Genomic DNA, 24,794 nt, shown 5'->3' with positions numbered 1-24,794 from the left:
TAAAGCCATCAGTGTTTGACATCAAAGCTCCAGCTCTCCCCGTGTCTCCTTCCTGAGTCGGCGACTCTTCCTGCATTGCTACACAGAAGTTTCCCCCACATCAGATACTGCAATACAATACTGAGATCATATCATCCCATGCTTAATCTGAACAATGTCAGATCTGAGTCATCATCACCAATTCTCTGTCAATCTGTGTGGTTCCTTCCTCCTTTATAACAGGTCAGGGAGGTGGCTGTAGACCGAGTCCAGAAGCGTCTGGCTGGCCTCTTGACTCTTGACCCCCGCGATCTGAAACAGCTGGTCCAGCTTGTCCTCGGCGGCTGGGATCTCCTCGATGATGTGCAGCTCTTCTGGGTTCAGGATGTGCAGCATGTCGTCGAAGATGGGGTACAGGTCTCAGGGGTCGAGAAGCACCTGCTGCAGAACTGTAGGGAAGCAATTACTATACAGCTTCTCCAATCAATACGTATATATTAACAACAGATATGTGAAAGGGGGTTGCTTGTGGCATGGAACCGCAGACTGTATTAAGATGGACGACATGACAGCTCCTAGTGAACCCGCAGCATCTAAATCACTCCGACTGGCGGCATTATTATAAACGTCCATTTTAGCAGATGGGGCATGGGCACAATAAAAACGTCAAAGTACACATTGAATACATTTTTCTCATGGTTGTCATTTCAGGTAGTTCTTATCATGCAGATTTTTGTTTAAGTGTATACTTTTTGGAAGAGTTAGGTTTTAATTGGTTGTTTTATATGAATGTTTTTTTGATTCCAGCTGCTGTAAATTAGTCAAGGAGTAAGAATGTTGAGAGGATATTGTATTATATATATTGTATAAGATTTGTACACAAAGATCTTTAGAGTAACCTCTTTTAAAGATAGTCCCTGACCAATCACTGACTAGCTTAGCAACATCTCCCGTGACAGTGAGGTGTCAGAGGACGAAAACAAGCCATCTGAAATATAAACCCTGTATATGAGATCTTCCCAATTATAATACAATTATCTTAGTTTTGCAATCATCAGTCCCAATCACCATCATAGTAAACATTTTAAACATGTTACTTAGATAGAAAAGTGTTACATTTTATAATTAATTAAAATACAGCTATTGCTATTACAAAATTAGATGTAAGGAAATGCAGATTTTCAAACATTAACGCAATGAGTAACCACATGAGGGCAATCAGCACCCAAAGATCCAGGAGCATGTTTTGCAATATTGTCAAAATGTGCTGGTGGTGTAAATAATGTGAAATGCTGAAAAGTATTCACACAGGCCTCTGACAACCAACCCGAGTCTCGTCCCTGAGAACAATAATCTGTCTCGGCTTGTCAGGGTAAAATGTGCGACAAGTGTTTGTTTTTCTTTGCATTGTGAGAGTCTGACTCACATAACACACAGCTGATTTCTTCTGTCATCTTTTAGGTTCCTTCAACTTTAAAGCAGACTGGGTTTGCCTGCTCTGCAAAAATTGTCATAACGTTTAAGGTTTGTTGATTGATCAGTTGCATTGTTCTGCCAGTTGAGGGCACCAATATACAACGCTTAATTGTTGACCAATATTGGACGACTCCCTTCAGAAACGCTCGTCAACTATCAGCAGGAGGGCGGGGGAGCCTCGCTGCGGGGAAGAGCTGTACTTCTGATCTTCTCTCCTTTTCCATATTGTTAAAAACAACTGCTGCTTTTTCAGGACTCTGCGACACAAAGATCTGCAGCCTGAAAAATATGTGCAAAATACAGACCAAGTGCTCTGTGTGAGGGAATATAACGGGAGGAGCAGCAAACGCTCACACACTCCTTTCCATACACTGGATAAATGGAGCTCCTTCCTATAACACAGGTTGATGCTCTGCAGGGCGCCACCTGCTGGAAGAACCGCAGCATGACGAGAGGTGACGAGAGAGATAAAAGTATAAGTGGTGTGGTGGTATAAAAATGCATTCAGATCCTCTTCTCTAGTGTCTCACTTAAAATTATGAATAAGAAATCCTATTGCTTGAAAAAGTCAAAAATTCTAGGAAAACTCACAATTCAAAAAAAAGAAGAAGAAAGCTGGAAACCTATACAGATACAATCTCAAATTTTAGAAGCAAAACAGAAAGAATAGCACGACAGTTAAAAGGAGAAATGTAAAAGAAAAAAATTGTTTATTTGTTTTTGGGTGACTGTCCCTTAAAGTCAACATTTCTGAAAAAGGCAAGATTCTGAAGAAGAGAAGAGAAAAAAGTCAAAAACCTGAGAAAATCAATACAATTCTGAGAAAAGTCAACATTTCTGAAGAAATTCAACTTTGCTTGAATAAGCCAAAATCCGGAAGAAATTCAAATTTTCCTCGAAAAAGTGAAAATCCTGAGAAAATCCGGAAAAAGGCAACTTCCCTTGAAAAATTCTGAAAAAAAAAAATTCTGAAAAATTCAAAATGTCTGGAAAAAAGTAAAAATTCTGAAGAAATTCAATCTTCCTTGAAAAAGTCAAAATTCCATCAAAAGTCAAAAGCTGTGAAAAGACAATTCTGAAAAAGTCAAAATTCAGTGGCAATTGAAATTGAATTGAAAATATTGGAAGAAAGCCAGACAGATAAAATCTCTCAAAACATTAGAAGCAAAGCAGAAAGAATAGCACGACAGTAGAAAGGAAAAATGTAAAAGGAAAAATATGTTTATTTGTTTTTGGGAGCACAAACAAAATATTTTCTTTTCAACACACATCTCTAATGATTTCTAACATACAAATACACCTTTTGACATGCGGTATGTTTCGTGAAATTGAAATACAGGTTTGATAAACATTTTCCGGCACAGCTCAAAAAACACATTTGCTTTCACAAATAACACAAGATTCTCACACAAAATTACAATCCCAGTTACCCTTTGTTTTTAAGTATCATTCAATTCGACTCCAATACTTTTTTAAACCAAGACGATCAAAATATCAAACAACTGTAATCCTTTTACTTTCGGCAAAATGGAAGGAAGCTCTGAGAGAACAAACATTAGACAATCAGTACATGTAGATAACTCTAGGACAAACGTATGGTCTCCAACTTAATACATGTTCCTAGGAAATGTAATTGATCTGTTAATTAAACATGCACACCATCCCTCCACTGGCCCTTTTTAGGACGTTGTTTTCGACAAATAAAATAAATTATAATGAGAAACTCTTTAGAAATTACTTAAATACCAAACCAAGTGATTTACATAGTTTGCATATAACGAACTGCCAGAACGATCACCATCCCACCTTTTAAATAGTTTCAGCAGTTTAAAGGGTGTAGAATAAAGGCATGGACACAATGCATGACAGTGGTGATATTCACAGCAGATAAACAGGCTTTGGGGTGTGGTGACACCAGAAGTCAGAGCCTCATCCTCTGCAAACATCTTGTGTTTACGCCTGAAGAAAAGCAACTTAAACCCCGAGCGGTTCAACGTGCCTCGTCTTCTTCTGCAGAGCATAATCCTGCTGCCTTGTTTGCTTTATATAAAAGACAATGATTGCTTATGCCTATGTGAAAAGGCTCAGGTGGCTCGGAGAGGAAGTCCATCAGTAAAGCTTGAAGACATTTTAACTGCCACTCCATTTAACTCTGATGGAAGAAATGATGAAAGTTAAACATTGGCACTTTGACTTTAATTAAAGCCGTCAAAGCAGGAAAGACAGAACCAAGCAAATGTATTGGTCGGATTAGTTAGGGTTAGTAGTTTTAGTTATCACGCAACTTCTGACATCACTGGTGTAACATCCGGTATCAATTAGTCGATTCAATTAGTACGTTTTGTCTCTTTCTTGCTGAATCACTTTTTCTATGACAGAGTTTTTTTTGTAACATAAGACAACATACCATTTAAGATTGACAAAGAAAATAAAAAATGTTTTGCATAGTTTGTACCCTACCTCAGAAATAAAAAGGGGTTCTCTAATTTTGTATAGGTAGGGTCAAGCATATAAATATATTATGTAGATATTTGTTTTAGAAAAGCAGAACTTTTTATCCCTTTTCAGTCATAAGTTACGATAGTTGTCGTTTTTGCACACATCTCTTGGAAACAGGGGTTTATAAAGTTGTGCTTTTCCATACTTCTGATTCAACAAATTGATTGGTCGACAAAGTTACGAGTGCAAGTTGACCAACAATTTCTTTATGATAACTCTTATATACCCTCTGATATAAATGATCTATCATTTTACTTCATTTCTCGCTACTTCACTTTTTGAATCCTTTTGCCCTCAGTTCAGTGGATCTTTCTCCCCGAGTTGTTTTTGCTTCTGTTCTCCTCCATCGCTTTCTCCAGCCAGTCCGATTCGCTCTCAGAGTCGCTGGCGTCGCTCCCGTTAGCCGCCAGCAGTCTGGAGTAATTAATCCTGCACTGTTGAGGGGCTTTAAACTGCAGCAGAGGCAGACACACACACCACAACATCACACACATCGCCGTCCCTCTGAACAGCCACGTCAACCCGAACCTCTGCACCACAAAGCCCCCGGAGAAACTCCCCAAACTACTCCCCAAATTTAGCGAAAGAGAGCTGAAGATCCTCCTTACACTCCTCTCCGATCCCGGTGTAGCCACCTCCTCACACTGTATCTTCACGGCCCACCAGAGGGCGCCAGAGCTCAAACAACTCAACATCTGGGCGGGAATCGCAGCCCACGGCCCCCACAGGAAGGAGAAGTAGAAGCACTGCACACCGAGGCTTGCTGCCCCGACGACGAGCACCTTTCCTGGGGTGAGCAGCTTCGAAATCCGCCCTTTGAGTAAAGGATAGGCAGCCTGTGAAACTAAAGCGAGGGCTAACGAGACCCCCATGTGCATCTCGCTGCTCCCGTGGTCCTGCATCTGCCACAAGAGGAAATTATCCACAACGGATCCAGCGCACCCCACTAAAAAGGTGGTGGCGACGCAAAGCAAAGCGTGGGGGGAGTTGTGGACCAGCTGCAACGCTTTTAGGAGACCGAAACCCCGATCCCGCTTCTTATTCAGGTGCAGAGGCAGGTAGGCGGCGACAGGAAGCGCCACAAATCCGATGACAGCGTAGAGGAAGAAGTGCGCGGCCATCCGAGGGAAATCCCCCGCTATGAGGCAGGGCAATCGGCTGACGAGAAGTCCGGTTCCTCCCACGGCAAACGCCGCTCCGAGGATCTTCCAAATAGAGGTGATTCTGTATCGATCCGAAGCATCCGCGAAGTCGAGATACTCGTACAGTCCGTCGTCCGCCGTCCATTCGAGAGGCGACGCCATTAACTCCCACAGCGACACGGTGATGAGGATGAGGAAGAAGAGCTGGTGCTGAGCGTCCATCACCTTCAGGCTGCCCAGAAACTCAAACCGTCGCTGGTGGTTCTCCTCCTCCTCCTCCTGGATCTTTACTTCTGACCTTTTATTCCTAGTTCTGGATTCAGAGGAAAGTGCAACACCGCTCTTAATCGCACCACCACCACCTGTCGGACCTTTGTTTGTGATGTCGTCTGAAAGCGGAGGTTTATCCAGATCATGAAGCGCCGTTTCGTTCGTCAGAGCCGGAGCAGGTTGAGCATCAACGAGTCTTTTTGCAGGAACACTTGCAGACTGAGGAACCGTAGCATTGTTAGCTTTAGTTCTGGATTCAGAGGAAAGTGCAACACTGGTCTTAATCGCACCACCACCACCTGTCGGACTTTTGTTCGCATTGTCTTTTGGAAGCGGAGGTTTATCCAGAAGTGCTGTTTCGTTCGTCAGAACCGGAGCAGGTTGAGCATCAGCGAGTGTCTTTGCAGGAGTTTGAGAATCCGTAGTTCTTGGTAACGTGTGAGGTGCAGCGCTGCTCTTAATCCCACCACCACCACCTGTCGGACTTTGCGTCGGACCACCGCTCAGATCGCTCGTGAAATGACAGTTTTCGTGCACTTCCACAGGCGGGAAGAACAGTGGAAGAAGAGCGACGGACGCCGAACAAACCAGAGATCCAACGATCACCGCCCTCCTCTGGTTGTAGTGTTTGGACAGCAGGCTGGAGGCGGGGCTCCACAGCAGAGCGATGAGGTGTTTGGTGCCCATGATGATGCCCGTCATGGAGGGAGAAAGACCCTGCTGACGGAGGAAGAGCGTGAGGAAGGGCAGCAGCGAGGCCCGGGAGCAGGAGGACAGGAAGTGGAAGGCGCCGGCCAGAGCGAGGGTGCGCTGGATGTTGATCTGCTTGTTCCTCTTCATGGTGGAACGATGGTGGTCTCACAGGGAGTGGGATCAACTGGGAGACAAACAGAGGGAGAGAGAGAGGGGAGATAATACATTAGAGGTCACCTATTATGCAAAATCCACTTCTCCATGTCTCTTCTATATCAACATGTGTCCCCTCTTCTCCATGTCTCTTCTATATCAACATGTGTCCCCTCTTCTCCATGTCTCTTCTACATCAACATGTGTCCCCTCTTCTACATCAACATGTGTCCCCTCTTCTCCATGTCTCTTCTACATCAACATGTGTCCCCTCTTCTACATCAACATGTGTCCCCTCTTCTCCATGTCTCTTCTACATCAACATGTGTCCCCTCTTCTACATCAACATGTGTCCCCTCTTCTCCATGTCTCTTCTACATCAACATGTGTCCCCTCTTCTTCATGTCTCTTCTACATCAACATGTGTCCCCTCTTCTTCATGTCTCTTCTACATCAACATGTGTCCCTTCTTCTTCATGTCTCCTCTACATCAACATGTGTCCCCTCTTCTCCATGTCTCTTCTACATCAACATGTGTCCCCTCTTCTTCATGTCTCTTCTACATCAACATGTGTCCCCTCTTCTCCATGTCTCTTCTACATCAACATGTGTCCCTTCTTCTTCATATCTCCTCTACATCAAAATGTGTCCCCTCTTCTCCATGTCTCTTCTACATCAACATGTGTCCCTTCTTCTTCATATCTCCTCTACATCAAAATGTGTCCCCTCTTCTTCATGTCTCTTCTACATCAACATGTGTCCCCTCTTCTTCATGTCTCTTCTACATCAACATGTGTCCCCTCTTCTCCATGTCTCTTCTTCATCAACATGTGTCCCCTCTTCTCCATGTCTCTTTACATCAACATGTGTCCCCTCTTCTCCATGTCTCTTTACATCAACATGTGTCCCCTCTTCTTCATGCCTCCTCTACATCTACATGTGTCCCCTCTTCTCCATGTCTCCTCTACATCAACATGTGTCCCCTCTTCTTCATGTCTCCTCTACATCAACATGTATCCCCTCTTCTTCATGTCTCTTCTACATCAACATGTGTCCCCTCTTCTTCATGTCTCTTCTACATCAACATGTGTCCCCTCTTCTCCATGTCTCTTTACATCAACATGTGTCCCCTCTTCTTCATGTCTCTTCTACATCAACATGTGTCCCCTCTTCTCCATGTCTCTTTACATCAACATGTGTCCCCTCTTCTTCATGCCTCCTCTACATCTACATGTGTCCCCTCTTCTCCATGTCTCCTCTACATCAACATGTGTCCCCTCTTCTTCATGTCTCTTCTACATCAACATGTATCCCCTTTTCTTCATGTCTCTTCTACATCAACATGTGTCCCCTCTTCTTCATGTCTCTTCTACATCAACATGTATCCCCTCTTCTTCATGTCTCTTCTACATCAACATGTGTCCCCTCTTCTTCATGTCTCTTCTACATCAACATGTGTCCCCTCTTCTTTATGTCTCTTCTACATCAACATGTGTCCCCTCTTCTTCATGTCTCTTCTACATCAACATGTGTCCCCTCTTCTTCATGTCTCTTCTACATCAACATGTGTCCCCTCTTCTTCATGTCTCTTCTACATCAACATGTGTCCCCTCTTCTTCATGTCTCTTCTACATCAACATGTGTCCCCTCTTCTTCATGTCTCTTCTACATCAACATGTGTCCCCTCTTCTTCATGTCTCTTCTACATCAACATGTGTCCCCTTTTCTTCATGTCTCTTCTACATCAACATGTGTCCCCTCTTCTCCATGTCTCTTCTACATCAACATGTGTCCCCTCTGTGGAAAGAGACTCTGTAAGTGTCAGGAACAAAGATTCTCTCACTTTTTGTCCTGATCCATTTATATAAAAAAGAAAATGAGCTGATCAGATTTTGGCCACTTTATGATGTCATAACGATTTTTTGTCTTGTGTAACCATTAGCCAATCAGCAACCAAGGTAACCCCCCTCCCCTTATCACCTGAATCTCCTCCTAGAGCACCATTGAGTTCTTTGTAAACAAATCTCTCTCAGAGGGGCGTGGGGAGGGGCTCCTTACTTTCAACTAAATTAACAGACAGAGAATCAGCACTTTGGAAACAGTTTATATTTTGAGGTACTTGTACCTTACTTGAGTATCTAACCCCACTACAGTTCAGAGGTACATGGTGTACTTCTACTCCACTAAATGTATTTAATACCTTTAGTTACTTCACAGATGTGGATGAATGATGTGAAATATAATCAAGTGTTAAATCAGACTTTAGTTCCACCTGGAGTAAATCCACAAACTACCCTGCACAAAGTCATTCAGACTAGCTGCACCTTTACCAGCTTTGAGAACACTTTCATGATCAATCATTATAAAACATATCATATCTATTATTCTGAAATGGACCAATCTGCACAATGACTAATTTTACTGTCGCTACTTTCACTATATTTTGATGAGAATACTTTTCTGGTTTTACAAGATTTACAAGATCTGAGTACTTCTACTTTTACTCAAGTACAAGATCTGAGTACTTCTACTTTTACTCAAGTACAAGATCTGAGTACTTCTACTTTCACTCAAGTACATCATAAGTACTTTTTCCACCTCTGCATGAAAGCATAAACAGCTCAGTTCACCTGTGCAGCAGGATGCACCCGTTGGTCAAGGATCTGCAGATGTGGAGCTTTAGTCCACGTCACTTAAACTTTACAAGATAATACAATAAAAATACTCTTTTACCTTTTAGACCTGTGGCCCTCAGGAACCTTCTTTAAACCTTTCTACTGGTCATCATGCAGCTCGATCTGCTGCTTTATATCCACGATGAGTCTCTTTGGGAAGGAGTGCACCTGTTGCCGTGTGAATACGCTTCTTTATCGGTGTTTACCTGAGAGATTTTACCGCACTGCAGTGCCCCCTACAGGGGGGGAGGCCACTGTGCACCAAAGGAAAAGGAATATTTTTTGGAATATTCATTATTGGGAAATTAATGTTCTGTTTGAATATTTTGAGTCAGTAGTTTGTTTTGTTTTTCAACCTGTACATTTTATATATTTCGTTATTATTATTATTATTATTATTATTATTATTGACAGAAGGGGGGCAAGAAAAGATTTTAGTGCTTTTATCTGGATAATTAATGTTATTGGGGATGTTAATTTTTTGGGGGGGAAAATCTGTTGTAAAAAAATAAGTAGAAGTCGATAACAGATAAATTGTTCATAATAATAATAGGGCTGTCAAACGATTACAATTTTTAATCAGATTAATCACAGCTTAAAAATTAATTAATCATGATTAATCACCATTCGAAATATGTCCAAAATATGCCATTTCTTTATTTATATTGTTGTGGGAATGGAAAGATAAATGAAAGAAGGCGGATATGTCCATTTCACATACAGTATACGTATGTTTATTATAACATTGTTCTGTGTGTCAAAATGAAAGACAGCCCAAACATCTATCAATCATCAAACCGTGGGGTCTTATTTCATTATGTGTTGATTTCTATCAACACGTAATGTTGTATGGATGTATAGAGATGTACTACAGCAAAAATATTCTCCGTCGGGACTTCCTGCAACAACACCACGCCGTTATCTTGATTCTGATTGGCCAGAAGACATTATCAAAGATGTTCTATTGAGAAGACGATCACTACGTGACAAAAGTTTTCAAAACCGTTTCTAGTCTTCGGTATTTCCAGACAAGTGGCTACTGAAATCAATCTTAACTAACTGCTGTCTGGGCAATTTACTCGGCGCGAGTTGGCGGACTTTATTTTGCTTACTTTAACATCATTGTTCATGGTGGGGCTAAGCCATTTCTTGGTATGGCTGTAGCCTATCCCAGCGTTGCCACTTAATTACCGCCATTAACGCGATAATTTTGACAGCATTAAATAATACCTTTAATAATAACAGTAATAATTATAATAACACTTTTTATTTTTATATAATAATGCTACCGTTTTAACCCATAAGAACCTGGACCAATTTCTGGCTCAATAAAAATTAGTGGGAGCATAACACAGGTTGAATAGAGCACATAGAACACATGTCTAAAAAAAAAATCTAAATTCCACCACCAGATGACAGAGATCTGAAAAGTGACATCAGTGTCACTGCAGTCTTATTTGATTGTTAAATTAAATTATTAAATGTACAGTGTTTTCTGACATTTCTGACATTCCTGAGCACATTCCATTAACTCTGAAGCTTCCAAAGATGTTACCATAGGCATATTATGTATGGTTGGAAAGCTGAGAAGGAATGGAATCCATTTCAGATGACTTAGTCATGGTCAAACCATCTCAGAAAGAGCACAGAGAGAGAAAGGAGTATTTGCATTTCCGATTGCCCCCAAAAGGGCCTGCATGCCATTATTGGCTCCAAAAGTGCCCCCACCAAACATCTCTACACCTAGGCATGCCATATGTTTTTTAACATCTACATTTCCCAAGGAACAATTATATCAAGTCCATTCCCCAAGGTCCATAAGACCTTCCCAGAAGGAGTTATCATCAAATAAAGGTCAAGTGTTGTCGCCAGAGCACCACACCTGCAGCAAGGGACTGATCATTAGTGCTCACCTGACTCACCTGTGTTGATAACGCAATTGCACTCTATTCAAAGACCATGTCCATGTCCCACACTGTCCTCAAGAGACAATACAATATGTATTATATCTATTATATGTAATATGCCATGTATTACTAGTGTAGAACAAGTGCCATTCATTCATTTTTCACACCAGGTGTCTGACATTTCAAACTGGACCAGGTGAGAGGTGGATCTTTGTCTGTTAGGTCAATGTCAATCTTCATTTGTCTAAAATTAATCAGACTGAGAATGTAGCTGACTTTTTATTTTTATCAACATCCAATGCCACTTGAATAATAAAAAAAACAATGTCCGGCTAGAAATTATTTCAGATCAACAGCAGGAAAAGTACAATCTGAACAATAGAAAACATGTTGCCTGGTAGATTTGGAACCATTTGGAACACGTGAAACAGAGTGTCAATAATCACCAGGAATATTTTTAATTCCACAACACCTAAATCTCAACAACTTCCCGTTCCTCTTCTCCTCCCAGTCATCCTACACTATCCTTTCCATGCCTACTGCTGGCTGTTTAGAAATGGTAGCCTTTGAAGCAGTTTCTCTCTTCTGTGAAGCAGAGATGCACGTCGCATTTCTCACACAGGGTGGTGGTTGCATTTGTTTTGCAGACTGTGCAGCGGCCACGCTCGGTAGATTTCACGGGCCAGTGTCCAAAGTGGTCCTTACGGACATCATCAGGAACTCCAACACGGACTCTCTTTCTCGTGGGAGGTGCTGAAGGAGATGGAGTGTTCATGTCAAGTGATGGGCGCCCCCTTCTTGCCTGGATGAGGATGAGGCAAGTTGCCACCTCTGCCTGGAATCTTCTTAGATTCAGTGCTCTCTCACCGATCAGCTTGCAGTCGTTCTTGTAGATCAGCCACGCGTTGACCAGGGCTACCATGAGGGTGTGCCAGAAGAGGTAGATGTACCATCTCCGTGATCTCATGTGGTATTTGTACCGGAGAAGGCATCTATCCATGAGATCCACCCCCCCCATGAAGGTGTTGTACTCTTTGACGACATTAGGCCGGATGACGTCAAGGAATGCCTTCTGGGGTTTGCTCCAGCGCCTAGCTTTGTCTTGTGGTTCCACTGCTGTTTGAGAGGAGATCAAGGTGACAGGTCTGTTGTCATGCCACTTTACTATGGCCATGGACCCCTCTTTCTCCACCCGGCAATCGAAAGATCCTCTGCCTCTCTTGGCAAGACTCTTGTCATCCTCAAGCTGACATCCAGCCAGGCGATTGCTGCGGACTGTTCCTGTAATACATAAAGAATAAGACAAGATGAGTCAAAACTAGAAACAAAGGAGAATGAGACCATAGGTATGTTGTTATTACCTGTGTGTGTGTGTGTGTGTGTGTGTTTGTGTGTGTGTGCGTGTATGTATGTGTGTGTGTGTGTGTTACCTCTGTAGAAGATCTGCCGCTGACGAAGCTCTCGCACCAGTGCGGCTGAAGAGAAGAGGTTGTCGGCGAACACTTTGTAGTTCTGGCCTGATGGAAGAGTTTCACACAACTTGACGACCACATCTCCTCCCATTCCAAGTGTGGTTCTTTTCCCAGTGCCACCTTCATAGACCTGGAAATCACATAGGATTCCGTCGGGTGAGCAACGGGCCCAGATCTTGAATCCCCAGGGGTGGGGTTTGCCCTTCACATATTGCCTGATGGGGCAGCGCGTTCCTCTGAACGAGACCATCTGTTCATCGATGGAGTTGTGCTCCATCGGGGTGATCTGGAGACATTGTTTGCGGAACATGTCAAGCCATGGACGGATCTTCCAGCACTTATCCCCTTTTTGCCTGTTGGATGGAGCCTCGTTGTCGGTGAAGTGGAGAGATGTGAGGAGGGTCTGGAAACGGTCGCGTGACATGTTGTCAGCGACCATGCCAATCCTTGTGTCGTTTTCCCAGTAGACACGGTTTCCTGGAAGCTGGCAAAGTCCCATGCGCAGGTACATGCCGATTAGGATTTCCAGCTCCTTTACTGTGGTCTGCACGTTCTTGTGGGTGGCAGAGGTTTGAACGCTGTAGAGGTTGGTTTGCTCCATCATTGCCACAAGCATCTCATCTGTAATGAACCTCCTGAAGTACTGCAGGGGAGTGGGGAGCTCATCTGGAGGTTGGACCCTCTCTCCTTTGAAGGTGTGGTCTGGTGTTTCAAAAGCTTTTTTTCGCCATAAGAATCTTTCTTGGCCAGTAGAACGGTGGGATGCTGCAGTCGGAGGTTCTTCATTAGGAGGTTCTTCTCCCTCTGGTTGAGGTGGTTCCTCTTCCCCTATGTCGCTTTCCGACTCATATGGCTCCTCCTGATAATCAGGATCTAAGACAGGATCATCAAATTCATCCTCATCTTCATCCTCACCACCTAATCCCTCCACCTCACTTTCGTTTCCATCCAGGATTATTTCCAGGATCTTCTGGATGTCCTTGTCTCCATCCCACCTATTTTTCCTGTTCATCTAGAGAAGAAAATATGGAAAATAATCATGACTTTCAGCTGATGTCATCATGTAACGTTGGTAGCACTTTACCCTACAGCACGGTAATTATCATTTCCAGCTGTGAGGTAAAGTGCCACATGACGTTAGTCCTAAACCTGCCATGTTGTAGGTAGCTAGCTAGATAGTAGTATAAGTAACTAGTTATTACTAGTTATAGCTAGCTATATATATATAATATAATAACAATATATTACTGAGTATAATTGAATTAAGTAAACTGATCAGATAATGACAAGTTTTCTAATTGTGACATATAGGTCACAACACTTATTTTTTTTACCAGTTTAGTCTAAATGCCTGCAGTGACGTCTATGTCACACACATATTTACTTGCTCTTTTACCACAGAATAAAAAATAAAAAGTCTAAACAATGATTTATATTCGACAAACAACATGTTATCCAATATTTCAACCATAGGATTTGATGGATCTTACCTTTTATCCTCAGGATGGGCAGAGGGGCAAATTAGCTGGCAGACTGAAGTTAGCTTGTGGAGAAAACAGTCAGGAAAGGTGGCTGCTAATTGAACATGAGGTCATCCCAATGGTCACATGACCTTTCAGAAATGTGACTTGGGTGTCGCTTCAGGACTATATGAGTTGAAATTAAGGGTATACTTGAAGTGACACCCCTGCTACACCCTAAAATTGTGTGTGACATGCGCGTCACCTCAGGTTCTTATGGGTTAAAAACGTTTCCATTTCTAATAAAAGAAAATCATTATTTCACACTTAAGTAAAATATTTAGTCATAGGTTATTTAATTTACAGCATTTTACTTTATGACATGTTTCTTTTACATAACATTCACACTGAGGAATTTAGAAACTCAAAAAAAAATCCCAGAATAACACTTTTTTTTTTTTACCAGTTTAAACGGAAACACAAACTTAATGTAACTTTAAACTAAACCTTAAACTGTACTAAAGTAAATGAAGTTATATAAAGATTTAATATGAGGTTAATTATGAACTCGACCATTAAAACAAATGATCAAGTCACTATCAGTTCACACAACGGACCGTCCATTAATGATTACTAACTCCCAGTTGCTATATATTGATGAACATGCCACAAAATTAGCTGGAATAAACAAAAACGGAAATGTCCAAGTGGTAGTCCGACTGCATTGAAAGCAACTCTTATACATTGCTTTACCGATATTTTTTTATTTTTAAATAAGTGCGATAATAAAACAATTATTTTAAGGGATTAACATTTCAACAACAAAGGATTTTTGTCAAATAGGTTAGGGAAATGTTGTTAATGCTTTTATTTAAGCTCCCCTTTTTAGCATTTACAATTAGCATACAAACATTGGATTAATTTACACTTTGTAACCCACAATTTTTGTGCAACAAGAGCATTATCTACAGCGTTTTCTACACACAGCTGACGGTCCTCAGACGGTCACACCTGTGAACGTTTGGATGGGCAGCGAGAAGGCTTTGTCCAGATATTTGCTAAAGTCCACAATTGGAACTGAAGATCTTTGGGAGCCGATGTCACATCCTGGGTCCAAACAGGGAGTGATCTCTAGCCTGTGAAGGAATAACATTACATTTATATCACTTTCAATCTGCTTACTGTTAAGAGAAAATATGAAAAAATCAATGTTTGAGTTTAGTAAATGACCTTTGAACGTCAGCGTACGTCCTGCGGAAGTCTTTGTCCAAACACACGGAGAGCGTTCGATGCTCCAGCGTCCGGATGGTGATGCTTTGGGTTTTGATCGTCTAAAATGTAAACAGAAAAGGTTTAGAAAGGTTCAGTTACAGGAATGAGTCCTAAAAAAACCTGAATTGAGTCAGCATTTTAGCACTTCCTGTTCCCTCAGCTGGAAGTTTTTTTTAATGTGTTCTACGCATGGCAATGTTAGTTCCGCATTTTCATTGCGATCCGTTAGCACGCTATTTAGCATTAGCTCAAACTGAAATATAACAGAAATATAATTAAATACTTACTGAGTTGTACGCCGGGTTCAGACTGTCAAACATGACATTAAGGCGATTTACACCTGAAGAAAACGTGATAAGGATTTTATTTTCTTGCATTGATATACATCTGTAAACGTAGTAAAAATAAAAGAAGGTCAACCTGATGTTAAAGCTGCCGGCTCTGATGTAACCACCACGCCACAGATCATGAGCGCCTCTCCATCTACAACCTGTCGTCTGCTTAGAGAGATCTGATGAGGATATGATAGTTAGCCAATATTCTGCTGAAGTGAATACTAAAAAAGAAGGTATTCAAATGACCATTAAATATAAGTCCTGTACCTTTGTGTAGGTGACAGAGATGACTGCTCCGAAGACTTTGATTGCTGGCTTCTTTAGCCGTACGGACGCCTTCTCTGCCAAAGACAACACGTCACTTTGAGTAGCGATGATTTTAACAGTCATAGTTAGTATACAAGGATAAAAGGAGGTCCAGAAACATACTTGATAACTTTCCTTTGAGGTCTGTGAACTCTGGGATGTCGGCCTCCAGATGGGACACAAACACCTCCTCCACCACATATTGCCCTTCAGAGCTGGAGCGGGTTATCTAAACAGCAGGAAGTGCATGTGAACCCAACATCCCTCTGTCTTTTACATTTGCATACATGTTCATTATATCACTGTACCTTAACCGAATAGAGCGGCAGGTTGACTGGCTGCGTCCCACAGCGAAGGTAGTAACACAGCGTGTCGAGAAGGAAGTGGTTTTGCACCGGTGACTTGCTTTTGTTAGCCTGCTGCAGTAGAGAAACATTGCAGAGGTGTTAGCTATGATACTAGCATGTGAAATGCACATAAGCTACAGTGTAGAAATGGCAATTAAAATGACCCGAGCTCCTCCAACAATGCAACATTTATAATAAAATACAAATACAAAATTGTGCAAGAAGCCTATATACACGTACATAGAATAGGATATAAACAAGAACAGAATGTAAAATAAAATATTGTACAGTAAGATGAAATTAAATCTTGTTTATTGCGCTGATAACTATTTAGATAATGGCTCTATGGATGCAAATGTTAGTGCTAATTACCAAATGTTAGCATCCTTAAACAGTATACTATGTGGTAGATATTGTACCCTCTTAACATTAGCATCTAAGCATTTTCATTGCGAGCATATAAACACGCTACTTAGCATTAGCTTAAAGCACCGCTCTGCTAGTTAGCATCTCCGCACTTCCATGTTTCGTTGTCTCAAAGTCGTTTTTGATGAGTTGTCGGTTAGATGCATGAAAAATGTAGTGGTTAATACAGGTTCAAGAGGTTTTCCGGTTTTGTTCTAAGCCCAAACCACGTCAGTACCCCACTAGTGAATTCAAAAACGGCAGTGGCAAAATAACCAACCCAGTCTCACAGCATTTCGTTTTATACTCACGAAATGTAATCGATTGATTCGTGCTCACCAACACGATTTTCCCATTTTTTTTTCATGTCACACAGAACGATTTTAAAAGCAATGTAAATAATAACAAATTAGAAGGAAAAAAAGATTTAAAAATACAGATTTCAGTATTCTGAGGCTCTGAGCGGCGCCATATCTTCTCCTCACGGACGGCAAAAAAAGTCCGACATTATACAATTTAAAATAAAAACAATAATCGTGGCTTGATATTGAGTAAGAAAATGTTTTTATGAACCACACAGCTTCCGGTCTTCCAAGACCCGACCGGACGAAAAGACGTGGTGCAGGCACAAAACCAGGGACGTGCACAGACATTTGGAGGGGCTATTGCTCTGAACTGGAAAAAGGGCCTCCCCCCCCCCCCCCCCCCCCGATAAAAAACACAAGTCCTTTTGAAAATGGCAACTTGTTTTTAATGTAAAAGAAACCAAACGATTACTACACCAACTAAATTGAACAGTAATTCACATCTCATAACGAAATAAGCTAAGGCGACTACTTGCAATCGGTAACTTGATTTTAAAAATGAAAAGCAGGGACATTTTTTGTTTTGCGGTCCATATCTCATTAAATATATCTAATGTTAGTAACTATTAAAGACAAAATGGGGACAATTCTGTTTTAATGTAGTTTGACCATTGTAACTGCTGTGCAGTCCAGACATACTGATGAAATAGGGCCTCTAACTAATTACCTTAAATAAACTCACTAATTAATGAAACCAGTTCAATGATGAGCGCAGTAACGGTAAGGTATTTAATTACTTATTTATTTAGTATTCCATAACTTAGTAACAGAGATGGTCAAACTAAAGTAGACATGGCATAAATCCTACAATGAAGCGGGACATTGAACTGTTCACCCGTGAGAGGGCGATCAAGAAAAGAGAGCGAGCGGCCCCGTTGAGGGAGTTTACAGATGAAAATACACAGAAAGACGGAAGCACAATAACAACAAGTAGGAAATATTTAGGTGTATTTTTGTAAATAACCGACGGTATCAAGAGGAAGTAAAGTCCCCTGGTTTGTCACTTAGAGCCTAACTGCCATGAGACAACTCAAAATCAAGTTTCCAAAATCCGACACTGAGGTGGTCTTAACGCACCGGCAGATGACAGCGCTGACAAAGTGTGTTTCCCGCAGCGAGACGCTACAATACTAATTGTGGGCTCATCATGTTGATTCGGCCACAACAGAAAAAACAAAAACAAACTCTCGCTCTCTCCAGAGGGGCAGGTCAGCCAAAAAGGCCAAACGGGCTGTTGCCCGGGCAACATTAGCCCGTACCTGTGCACGTCCCTGCACAAAACATACTACCAATATATATACATTGCTAATAAAATTGTTCTGTGTGACACGAAAAAAAATGGGAAGTCGTGTTGGTGAACACGAATCAATAGATTACATTTATTTTGTGACTATTACACGAAATAACATGAGACTGGGTTGAAATAACACTACTACGTGTCATCACACCCAACACTAGCAGCCTTTAGCTTAGCGGTGGTGACGTGAAGTCATGTGACCACGCTGTAGTTCCTTTATAGCCCAACATTAGCCACCTTTAGCTTAGCGGTGGAGACGTGAAGTCATGTGACCACGCTGTAGTTCCTTTATAGCCCAACATTAGCCACCTTTAGCTTAGCAGTGGTGACGTGAAGTCATGTGACCGTGCTGTAGTTCCTTTATAGCCCAACATTAGCCACCTTTAGCTTAGCGGTGGAGACGTGAAGTCATGTGACCACGCTGTAGTTCCTTTATAGCCCAACATTAGCCACCTTTAGCTTAGCAGTGGTGATGTGAAGTCATGTGACCGTGCTGTAGTTCCTTTATAGCCCAACATTAGCCACCTTTAGCTTAGCGGTGGTGACGTGAAGTCATGTGACCGTGCTGTTGTTCCTTTATAGCCCAACATTAGCCACCTTTAGCTTAGCGGTGGTGACGTGAATTCATGTGACCGTGCTGTAGTTCCTTTATAGCCCAACATTAGCCACCTTTAGCTTAGCGGTGGTGACGTGAAGTCATGTGACCGTGCTGTAGTTCCTTTATAGTCCAACATTAGCCACCTTTAGCTTAGCGGTGGTGACGTGAAGTCATGTGACCGTGCTGTAGTTCCTTTATAGTCCAACATTAGCCACCTTTAGCTTAGCGGTGGTGACGTGAAGTCATGTGACCGTCTAAACTAAGAGCTGCTAGCATCACTGTCTTGTCTAATCTATGGTTACCTTTCCAGACAGTTTGGAGATTGCAGCTCCCAGACTGTTGATGTTGCTGTTGTACCATGGATCCACTCTTCCCAATAAAGAAGAAAGAGACAATGTGCCTCCATCCAGACATGGGCTTCCCTTTGAGAAATAACAGACATATTAGGGTCATGTACTGTACTTCAATTAGGGCAGTTAGTTTAGCTTCGAGTGTAACTCACAGTTGAACTGAGCGAAGGATCCCCATCAGTGACTGGGATGTAGTACAACCGTATGTTCAGTTTATTGGTCAAAATGAGATGTTTTGACTCTTTTTTTCTGTTGGGAAACACATGGAAAACAGTGGTGGTAAGATGAGGAAACGTATAGAAGTGCACAGACATAATGCAAAAGCAGAAAAGGTTTAAGAAACATTCTTCTCTATTCGAAGATTCTGCATGCATACCAAGATTTAGCCATGGTTTCTGTTTTTGATTGAAGTAGTCTTAACCAATTTAAGCGGGCCGTGGTTCTTTGCAAGTAAACAGTCTGTGTCGAGAACAAGCCAAACACATTGGCTTGAATCCCATCTTAAAAAACATTTTGCATAGGTCTTGGCAAAGTCCAGCATAACTCATCCACATGTGCTAGAGTTTCCCATCATTACATAACTATTGTCAAGATATTATCGGAACTAATTGGGGCCTCAATTGAACTAAATGCTCTTGATGCACTATTTCTCCCCCTTTACCCTCCGTCCCTAAATCCAAAAGGGATGTGATAGATTTGAAAAACCTTCTGGCTAGAGGACAAACATTGGCTAAATGGCTAATGCATCTCCTCATCATAATTACTAGATGAATGGCCTCCTACCAAAGGCCAGCTTTTTCCTAAGTGGCTCCTAAAATGCATTTGGGAATGCATTGATCCTATTTTTCTTCCCAATCATTCCTGATTGAAGTGTTGCATTTCTAAAAAGGATGACTTTCTATTAGAGATGTCCCAATCCGATCACGTGATCGGGGATCGGAGCCGATCACATGATTTTCAAAAGATTGGAATCGGGAGAAAAAAATCGGGGATCGGGACTTTTTTTTTTTTTTTTTTTTAAATACTTTTTTTACATTTTGTATTCAATGTTACAAAACAAAAATGACCATGTTCAAGTCTTAAAGTCATCCTGAGGCCTTAGTTTTGGTTTCAAATTACACAACATCATGTATGTGTTGCTTCTTTGGGACTTGTTTTCATAGACCTGCTTATTTCTCTCAAATCTGGCAACAGAGTGGGCGCAGTGTCTAATTGTAGCAGTAAGCTAACGAGTACTGAAAGCTTTATTTTGTTTTGATCCAATGCTGCACAACTGAACTGATCCAATGCTGCTGTGAAAGAAAGAAGCTATATCCATGTTGGATAGAATATCCAATTTAAATAAAAAAATAACCTTAAGGGACAACTTGAATGCTTTTTTTTCTCTTAATGCATTGCATAAAGATCGGATCGGGAAAAATCGGTATCGGCAAATTGTCAAAATCAAATGATCGGAATCGGATCGGGAGCAAAAAAAGGTGATCGGGACATCCCTACTTTCTATTAGCCTAAAATCAGCGTGTCAAGAGTCTACTTGTGAGACAATCCAATCCTTCCCGTAGTCTTTCTACTCCATCTCCATTCTCACGTCTTAAGTTGCTAATTGGACTGTGAGCAATTAAGGGGCACACATACAAGGAAGTCATATTTCAGATATCCCATAACAATATTGCCACGTTCCGCCAAGGACTAAATTGTCATCTGACCGATGGGTTTCGAGATTAGACACACATGTGATGATACACTTTGTGGAAGAAGAACAAACCAGTAACTCACCGGATCGAGTGACAAGCCTTGGAAAGTCTTCCCAACACACGGTTGTCTCCCAGTACCACGACCCTGGCTGTGCGCCGACCTCTGTTTTCATCGAGGAGAGGAGAACTTCCAGGACATGCTTCCATCTTATCCCTCACGAGACTCAGTTTATCTGCTGAGCTTGAGTTCTTATAGCCATTTCTTCGTACCATTGCTGGTGCATGATTTCTGACCGGAGATTTCGCTGCGTCGTCATCGTCGTTCAGATCTCTCACTATGCCACTGTCTCTAGACTGGACTGAATCCCTTTTGTCCTTCTCCTCTTCATCAACACTGGCTGAGTTAGAGCAGGCGAAGTTTGCCAGCAGATTCCCTTTGGGACAGATTCAGTAAGTGTACATTTTTACTGCATCAACTGGATTTTACTGACAGAAATATAGAATAGTTTGTCTGATTGACTCACATAGATCCTCTTCTTCTCTCCACAAGAGGAAGTTGATCCCTGGGAAAGGCATTGCAGTGCTGCGCACAGAACCAGGATCTAGTCTGGGTCCATCTGAAAACACAGGGTAACGTTAACGTTGTGGTAACCCTGTCAATATCTTCATGAATATCAGTGCAGAACACACACCTTCTTTAGAGGCACTCAAGATGGCTCTGTAAATGTGTTGTAGTTTGTTCAGATAGTTTGCACGACCCTCTGCTCCTTGCTTCAAACTCTTCTCCACGGCCAGAACCACTTCCTGGAAATGTTTCTCTACCATGGGTTCCTCTAAAGCCTGAAACACAAAAACAAGAAGCTGGATTATACTGAATCCTTCATTTGTTCCAAAGCAGGGACATTTATAATAATACATAATCCCAGTTTAAGGGAGATGGAATTGGTCAGTGTTCGTAAGAGCCATTTCCTTAGTTTATAGTAATTGATCAATTTAGACTACATTCTTGGGAGTGTGACTCTATAGTTTGGTTCCTTGTCTCCTTTTAGTATACCTTTAAGTACCAGTTTATGTAGGAAATGTTAATTTTTTGCATCACCTTTTGGAATATCAAGAATATTTTACTTTTCAATCACATCTGGACATTCCTTTTTTCTCAACAACAAGCGTCTATTCATCTTTCAGCCCATGAGGGAATCACAAACAAAAGAATCAAACAAATCGATATCGTGGTCACTACAGTGTTCTTGAGGCTACTGTTCACCGCTCTGAATATGTGGAGGTTTTTAGATGGTGTCTTGCTCTGGGGAAGTATAAGTCTGAAAGGATCACCAAGTTATCCAGCGAGACGATTTGAATGTCTGAACCAAATATCCAAATACACAATTATTAGTTATAATATCTAAACATATCTGTCTTACTTTACCCAAACGACTTCATGATCTAACTCACCTCCAGAGCTTGAGCCAGTCTGGAGCTCTGACAGTTCATTCCCAGCCCCGTCTGCAGCACACGTTGCAACACATTTCTCTCCAGGGTTGGTGCGTCCCTGAGAAAGTTGGACGCCTCCAAATGTGCTCTGACTGCTGCCTCCAGTGGAGCAGAGAACACAGCCGGGTCAGCGAGCACAAACACCCTGCAGGACATCAGCAGGTACGAGTAAAGGGTTAGCTAGTGTTACATTTAGAAACTTAAAGGTCTCCTATTATGCAAAATCCACTTCTTCATGTCTCTTCTACATCAACATGTGTCCCCTGTTCTTCATGTCTCTTCTACATCAACATGTGTCCCCTCTTCTTCATGTCTCTTCTACTTCAACATGTGTCCCCTCTTCTCCATGTCTCTTCTACATCAACATGTGTCCCCTCTTCTTCATGTCTCTTCTACTTCAACATGTGTCCCCTCTTCTCCATGTCTCTTCTACTTCAACATGTGTCCCCTCTTCTCCATGTCTCTTCTACATCAACATGTGTCCCCTCTTCTTCATGTCTCTTCTACATCAACATGTGTCCCCTCTTCTTCATGTCTCTTCTACATCAACATGTGTCCCCTCTTCTCCATGTCTCTCCTACATCAACATGTGTCCCCTCTTCTTCATGTCTCTTCTACATCAACATGTGTCCCCTCTTCTTCATGTCTCTTCTACATCAACATGTGTCCCCTCTTCCTCATGTCTCTCCTACATCAACATGTGTCCCCTCTTCCTCATGTCTCTTCTACATCAACATGTGTCCCCTCTTCTTCATGTCTCTTCTACATCAACATGTGTCCCCTCTTCTCCATGTCTCTTCTTCATCAACATGTGTCCCCTCTTCTCCATGTCTCTCCTACATCAACATGTGTCCCCTCTTCCTCATGTCTCTTCTACATCAACATGTGTCCCCTCTTCTCCATGTCTCTTCTACATCAACATGTGTCCCCTCTTCCTCATGTCTCTTCTACACCAACATGTGTCCCCTCTTCCTCATGTCTCTTCTACATCAACATGTGTCCCCTCTTCCTCATGTCTCTTCTACATCAACATGTGTCCCCTCTTCTCCATGTCTCTTCTACATCAACATGTGTCCCCTCTTCTTCATGTCTCTTCAACATCAACATGTGTCCCCTCTTCCTCATGTCTCTTCTACATCAACATGTGTCCCCTCTTCTCCATGTCTCTTCTACATCAACATGTGTCCCCTCTTCTTCATGTCTCTTCAACATCAACATGTGTCCCCTCTTCTTCATGTCTCTTCAACATCAACATGTGTCCCCTCTTCTTCATGTCTCTTCTACATCAACATGTGTCCCCTCTTCTTCATGTCTCTTCTACATCAACATGTGTCCCCTCTTCTTCATGTCTCTTCTACATCAACATGTGTCCCCTCTTCTCCATGTCCCTTCTTCATCAACATGTGTCCCCTCTTCTTCATGTCTCTCCTACATCAACATGTGTCCCCTCTTCCTCATGTCTCTTCTACATCAACATGTGTCCCCTCTTCTCCATGTCTCTTCTACATCAACATGTGTCCCCTCTTCTTCATGTCTCTTCAACATCAACATGTGTCCCCTCTTCTTCATGTCTCTTCTACATCAACATGTGTCCCCTCTTCTTCATGTCTCTTCTACATCAACATGTGTCCCCTCTTCTCCATGTCCCTTCTTCATCAACATGTGTCCCCTCTTCTTCATGTCTCTCCTACATCAACATGTGTCCCCTCTTCCTCATGTCTCTTCTACATCAACATGTGTCCCCTCTTCTCCATGTCTCTTCTACATCAACATGTGTCCCCTCTTCTTCATGTCTCTTCAACATCAACATGTGTCCCCTCTTCTCCATGTCTCTTCTACATCAACATGTGTCCCCTCTTCTTCATGTCTCTTCTACATCAACATGTGTCCCCTCTTCTCCATGTCTCTTCTACATCAACATGTGTCCCCTCTTCTTCATGTCTCTTCTACATCAACATGTGTCCCCTCTTCTCCATGTCTCTTCTACATCAACATGTGTCCCCTCTTCTTCATGTCTCTTCTACATCAACATGTGTCCCCTCTTCTTCATGTCTCTTCTACATCAACATGTGTCCCCTCTTCTCCATGTCTCTTCTACATCAACATGTGTCCCCTCTTCTTCATGTCTCTTCTACATCAACATGTGTCCCCTCTTCTTCATGTCTCTTCTACATCAACATGTGTCCCCTCTTCTTCATGTCTCTTCTACATCAACATGTGTCCCCTCTTCTCCATGTCTCTTCTACATCAACATGTGTCCCCTCTTCTTCATGTCTCTTCTACATCAACATGTGTCCCCTCTTCTCCATGTCTCTTCTACATCAACATGTGTCCCCTCTTCTTCATGTCTCTCCTACATCAACATGTGTCCCCTCTTCCTCATGTCTCTCCTACATCAACATGTGTCCCCTCTTCTTCATGTCTCTTCTACATCAACATGTGTCCCCTCTGTGGAAAGAGACTCTGAAAGTTTCAGGAACAAAGATTCTCTCTCTTTTTGATCCATTTCTATAAAAACCTGTCTGAAAATGAGCTGATCAGATTTTGGCCACTTTATGATGTCATAACGATGTTTTGCCTTGTGTAACCATTAGCCAATCAGCAACCA

General features: G+C 42.0%; 3 protein-coding genes across 7 annotated transcripts in view; all 3 read right to left on the bottom strand.

Annotated features, from left to right (window-relative positions):
- Window positions 1-2,655: 2,655 nt before the first annotated feature.
- mfsd6l (major facilitator superfamily domain containing 6-like) lies at window positions 2,656-6,274 on the bottom strand. The gene has a single exon (XM_079642558.1). It carries the CDS (start codon window positions 6,204-6,206, stop codon window positions 4,254-4,256), a length of 1,953 nt encoding a protein of 650 aa, XP_079498684.1. The 5' UTR covers window positions 6,207-6,274; the 3' UTR covers window positions 2,656-4,253.
- A 5,070-nt stretch (window positions 6,275-11,344) lies between these two features.
- LOC307014341 (piggyBac transposable element-derived protein 3-like) lies at window positions 11,345-13,278 on the bottom strand (the record flags this gene model as incomplete). Its single annotated transcript, XM_079642215.1, has 2 exons — window positions 11,345-12,075; window positions 12,225-13,278. The coding sequence occupies 2 exons, from the start codon at window positions 13,276-13,278 to the stop codon at window positions 11,345-11,347; spliced, it is 1,785 nt and encodes a 594-aa protein (XP_079498341.1).
- A 780-nt stretch (window positions 13,279-14,058) lies between these two features.
- The window catches only part of LOC307016330 (phosphoinositide 3-kinase regulatory subunit 6-like), a 492,324-nt gene continuing 481,588 nt past the window's right edge, over window positions 14,059-24,794 (bottom strand). For 4 of the 5 annotated variants that reach the window (XM_079645376.1, XM_079645375.1, XM_079645373.1 and 1 more), the window contains 13 exons: window positions 22,148-22,331; window positions 21,388-21,535; window positions 21,220-21,312; window positions 20,778-21,129; window positions 19,154-19,250; window positions 18,954-19,073; window positions 15,948-16,058; window positions 15,763-15,868; window positions 15,601-15,674; window positions 15,419-15,509; window positions 15,286-15,338; window positions 14,957-15,057; window positions 14,059-14,862 (listed from right to left, as the gene is read on the bottom strand). In XM_079645376.1, coding sequence (XP_079501502.1) covers window positions 14,724-14,862; window positions 14,957-15,057; window positions 15,286-15,338; window positions 15,419-15,509; window positions 15,601-15,674; window positions 15,763-15,868; window positions 15,948-16,058; window positions 18,954-19,073; window positions 19,154-19,250; window positions 20,778-21,129; window positions 21,220-21,312; window positions 21,388-21,535; window positions 22,148-22,331 — 1,669 coding nt within the window. In that variant the 3' untranslated portion in view covers window positions 14,059-14,723. Of the gene's footprint in view, window positions 14,863-14,956; window positions 15,058-15,285; window positions 15,339-15,418; window positions 15,510-15,600; window positions 15,675-15,762; window positions 15,869-15,947; window positions 16,059-18,953; window positions 19,074-19,153; window positions 19,251-20,777; window positions 21,130-21,219; window positions 21,313-21,387; window positions 21,536-22,147; window positions 22,332-24,794 lie in introns of those variants that run through there. The other variant, XM_079645377.1, reaches the window with a different exon arrangement.

The sequence above is a fragment of the Notothenia rossii genome (assembly GCF_949606895.1).
Source record: "Notothenia rossii genome assembly, chromosome: 8".
NCBI classification, from domain to species: Eukaryota; Metazoa; Chordata; class Actinopteri; order Perciformes; family Nototheniidae; genus Notothenia; species Notothenia rossii.
The sequence above is the reverse complement of the archived record's forward strand: the minus strand, read 5'-3'. Positions and strand labels throughout refer to the sequence as shown.